The sequence below is a fragment of the Oncorhynchus gorbuscha genome, linkage group LG21 (assembly GCF_021184085.1).
Source record: "Oncorhynchus gorbuscha isolate QuinsamMale2020 ecotype Even-year linkage group LG21, OgorEven_v1.0, whole genome shotgun sequence".
Lineage (NCBI taxonomy): Eukaryota > Metazoa > Chordata > Actinopteri > Salmoniformes > Salmonidae > Oncorhynchus > Oncorhynchus gorbuscha.
In genome coordinates this window covers 8,287,346-8,292,021 of record NC_060193.1, presented here as the reverse complement: position 1 = coordinate 8,292,021, position 4,676 = coordinate 8,287,346, and the positions used below count along the sequence as shown (strand labels likewise).

The window sequence follows — 4,676 nt, the reverse complement described above, 5'->3', positions numbered from 1 at the left end:
CTCTGTGTTAATATAAAGGTTAAATACAAATGTTGACCTAATGCTCCTCATTCATGATATTGAATGAATCCTGCATAAAGTAATGATATACAGTCGACTCCTGCTTAATAATTGTCCATCTCAGATCATCCTTTACTTATGATAACCACTGTTTGTCTACATGTAGTTATTGTTTCCCTTTACTTCTGGCATGTAGGCTGCCTTGCACAGTAGTAAACTCCCATCCAGCTGGCGGCGCTGTTGTGCGTTTCCGGGTTCGCCACAGTTTCCGGGTTCGCCACAGTTAGAACCGAGGTATTTTCTAAAATTTCCTTGACTAGAACACGGAAGTAGGATTGGAAACGACTCTGTTTTCATTTTGCATTCATTGCGTGGAGTAACAAAATATCCACTAACTGAATTGAATAAGATACCCGAATCTCATTCGACTGAAAATGTCTAAACTACAGTTATTGCGTTTGTTTTTAAATGAGCGTTTATCGGCGGCTGCTGTGGAGATTTTCGGTGCAGTTGAGAAAACGGTAGTGGAGTACCAGGAGGAGAATGATCGGCTACGGAGACTGCTGCGGAGGACACCAGAGATGCAACTATGTAAAATAGGTTCGTATGTAGATACAGAAAGCTAGCTATAGTTCTTTCTACCTTATTGATAAACTGTTTGGGCTAACAGTGATCATCATTACATCAATTTTAAGACTTGTTTTTTTAATTTACCGCGCATGGATGAAAACCAGGAAGTGATTTGGATGTATAATAAATGAGAGAACGTTATAAATAAATATGATTCTCTTTATTTATTGAGAAATAGTCTAAAATAGATTCTAGTTTTCCAGTTATTGAGTTGGAATTACAGTTGACCTAATTAAAATGGACCCCAACCCTGATGTCTAAAGTCTAGGTAACCTCTGCCCCTCCTCTCCTTCCCTCCAGACTCCCTGCAGCTCTCTGTCTCTGAAAAGGAGGTTCCCCCTGAGCAGCAGCACTGTGAACAGGAGTGGAGCCCCAGTTTGGGGCAGGAGGACCCAGATACCACACTGATTAAAGGGAAACAGGAGGAAGTCAGGACCAATCAGGAGGAAGAGCAGCTTCAAGGGGTGGAGCCTGATATCATAGAGTTCATATTCACTCCTTCCTGTGTGAAAAGTGAATGTGATCAGGAAGACCCACTTCAGTCCTTGACTCTTCCCCAAACCAAGACTGTGGAGAACAAAGAGAGAGACTCTAAACCAGTGGATCTCAAACCTTTTGCCACTGTGACCCACATTAAGGGTCTTTACATTCCCTGTTTATCCCCATATACTCAGAACAATGCCTCCAGCCACAGTTCAGCCATAAGCAGCGACCCAGTAGGACTTGACAGCAGCCCACCATTGGGTCCCACCCCACCATTAGATCCAAACATGTCAATGGGGGAACGCGGTTCCAAACCCAGCACCACGTCTAGAAAAACTCACCACTGCCATGACTATGGTGAAACGTTTCCTCTGAAAGCTGACCTGCAGAGGCACGGGACTCTTACCAAGAAGAGACTCAGCGAATGTCACTTATCCAATAAACAGTACAACTCCACCTGTAAACCGGAAGCCCATGTCCAACTCTGTCCCATGGAGAAATCCTGCACTTGCCCTATTTGTGGCATGACCATCAAACACAAGGGAGATCTGTCTAGGCACATGGGTATTCACACAGGAGAGAAACCATTTAGCTGTGGTGTCTGTGGGAAAAGCTTCTATCAGAAGGGACACCTTACAGATCATATAAGGACTCACACAGGAGAGAAACCATTTAGCTGTGGTGACTGTGGGAAAAGCTTCAATTTGAAAGGCAACCTAAGGAAGCATAAACTGACTCACACAGGAGAGAAACCATTTAGCTGTGGAGACTGTGGGAGAAGCTTCAGTCTCAATATGAACTTAACCAGGCATAAACTGACTCACACAGGAGAGAAACCATTTAGCTGTGGTGACTGCGGGAAAAGCTTCACTCAAAAGACTAACCTGCTGATGCATGTGAAAAACATCCACAAAGGAGGAAAGCAGGACAAAAACTGAAAGAAAGAAAATGAGGACAAAGCTGTTCTGTCAAAAGAATGGGAAAAACAGGCAGTATGTGGACAACACGTTTTAAGTAGAGCTGGTGTATATATATATTTAATGGATGATATTTGAAGGTATTTTATGTTTTTGAATAGTTAAAATTCTACATTTGCTTCATGAGTAGTGCATGCACCTAAGATGGCAACATACAGTATCTGTCAAGTTTGGACACACCTAACTCATTCGAGGGTTTTACTTTATTTTCTACCTTGTAAGAGTGTGCAAAGCTGTCATCAAGGCAAAGGGTCGCTACTTTGAAGAATCTAAAATATATTTTGGTTTGTTTTAACACTTGTTTTGGTTGCTACATGATTACTGTATATAAGTGTGTTAGCTAGCACGCACCGATGTAATGGTCACACAAGCTCACTACTGACACAGTTTTCATGCTACAGATTTTACCATCAACCATCAACATCGCTAAGATCTGCACAACTAACGTGCTGTTTCCTTTTTAACTACAGATAATAAATGAATGTTCAACTGGGACCACTGGCTGGGGGGTGATTTATTTTGGACAAAACACAACGCAAGGAGAGTACGACTGACATCTGTTACATCTCTCGGGTGATGAGAGAATGGTCTGACTGATGTCATTGATGCATTAAAACATGTTTACTTTCTGGGAAATATCTCCCCCAATTCGTCCAAGAGTATTTCTCAGAAATGTTGACCTACTGCTGCTCGTTCATGATGTTGATTTAATATTTTATGGAGTATTGATGTACAGTCGAGTGTCCTCCACTCCAGGTGAAGCCTACCACGGAAGAGTTTAGCTCTCTTCCACATCCCCCTTTTAAATCAGCAGTTGTATTGTCGGAGTAGAAAACCATACACACTTCTAAAACGATAAGTAGCATATTGTTTTTATCTATAAAATGGCTTCCACAACGAATTTAATTTGTTTTGAGCACTTTACACATTAAGTTTGGGATCCAAATCAAATTGTATTTGTCACATGCACGGATACAACGGGTGTCGACCATACAGTGAACTGCTTACTTACAAGCCTTTAACTAACCAACAATGCAGTTTTAAGAATAACAAAAAGTGTTAAAGTATTTACTAAACGTAAATTGCCTAATGATGCAAGAGTGGAGGACCGTCTAATTTCAAACGAGCACATTTCCATCCACTTTCACACTGCTCGATGACTCTCCTCGATTAACTTTGACCTTTTTCAAAAGGAAGCGAGAGAGTACTGAGGAGAGAGGACACAAGAGTTTAGCAAATCTAATTGTATAAAAAAGGTTTTTTTACTTTTTTATTTCATTGTCCGGGAGAATCTCAATTGCGTACTTCTTGCGTTCTTTCACGTCTCTTTTCACCTCCTTCTTAAAACCTATTGGATGAGCAAGCCATAGGTCCAGCCTCTATGACATTCTCCTCCAATGAGTGTTGAGAAGGAGGCATAGCTGTGGGAAGTAGTTGTGCACCCCCTGAAAAATCTGAATTTTAAAAAATGATGTATATTTTTTTTTGCTCACAAATGCAGTGCACTGGGCCTTTACTAGTCCTGTATTTGCTCACTGATATAGACGTTTTCAGCACAGGCAACCCCCAAAATATGCATTATATTTTATATATTTTTAGACTAAAACTAGGGATGAAAGCAGATTGAATTTCTTCCCGGTATGGGACCTCCTACACGGTTGCACACATAGGAGGTCCCATAAAAAAAGGTTCATATATTTCATTTTTTATGACTCTAGTCATAGAATTCCATATAGAACCCCTATTAATTCAATAGGATCTCTGTGGGCCGAGTCGTAAATATTTGTCATGTAACTTTTTTTATGTTTTACCTTTTTATTGGCATAAAAACAACCAGTCATGATGTTTTCATCTGATTGTCAAACAATCACTTCAAAGAGCTGCTTTACGAGGCTACCCTTTCACGGTCATCCACACGCAACGTAGGGGAGAGCGAGGTAAGTTGTCACCGCGGGTAAACTTCATACCTCCAATACTAGAGGCGCTAGCTCCAAAATCAAACAGCTATTTTGTGTGACTACATGTTCTATGGTCAACTTCCTGTTCACATGTTGTAAAGGTCACTCTAATCTGAAGGGAGCACAAGTTAATCCCCCCCCCCCCTTCAAAAGTAAAAGATCTACCACTATAAATGTTATGCAATAATATGTAAAGTATGAATGTTCAAAAATTATAATTTTACACTGAGTAGAGGAGACAATAATGTGTATTTTTGATACTTTAGCTGCAGTTCTATGTTGAGCTAACCCTGAGATTTACCCAACATTAGCACACATGTCAGTTTGGGGCAAGTTGTCTCAATGACCTTGGGGCAAGTCTTCACATGTGACAACTTGCCCCAGTATACATAGACACAGTGCTCAAAAAACATTGTGATATTGTGTAATCAGCTTGGATAATAGTATTAAATGGTTACAGTAAATTGATTATATATACATATAGTTTAGAGCAACAGACATATCCCTGGACTACACAAGACAGGCCCTGGTTTTGTGTGTGTGTGTGTGTACTAACACACTGCATGCCTACTGTATGAGACAGTATGTCCACACACACTACTTAATACAGCGTCATTAATTTTTTATT

The 4,676-nt window shown here is 40.5% G+C and overlaps 1 protein-coding gene across 1 annotated transcript; it reads left to right on the top strand.

Moving 5' to 3' along the window:
* The first annotated feature begins 329 nt into the window (after positions 1–329).
* Positions 330–2,583, top strand: LOC124007928 (zinc finger protein 251-like). The gene is made up of 2 exons (XM_046318810.1): positions 330–600; positions 931–2,583. Exons 1-2 carry the CDS (start codon positions 435–437, stop codon positions 2,049–2,051), a joined length of 1,287 nt encoding a protein of 428 aa, XP_046174766.1. The 5' UTR covers positions 330–434; the 3' UTR covers positions 2,052–2,583.
* The last annotated feature ends 2,093 nt before the right edge of the window (positions 2,584–4,676 follow it).

Bases quoted from the DNA above. Each gene is read 5' to 3' on its own strand.
- LOC124007928 (XM_046318810.1), top strand. From the start codon at position 435: ATGTCTAAACTACAGTTATTGCGTTTGTTTTTAAATGAGCGTTTATCG. The intron at 601-930 runs GTTCGTATGTAG...CCTTCCCTCCAG, and splicing joins GATGCAACTATGTAAAATAG to ACTCCCTGCAGCTCTCTGTC.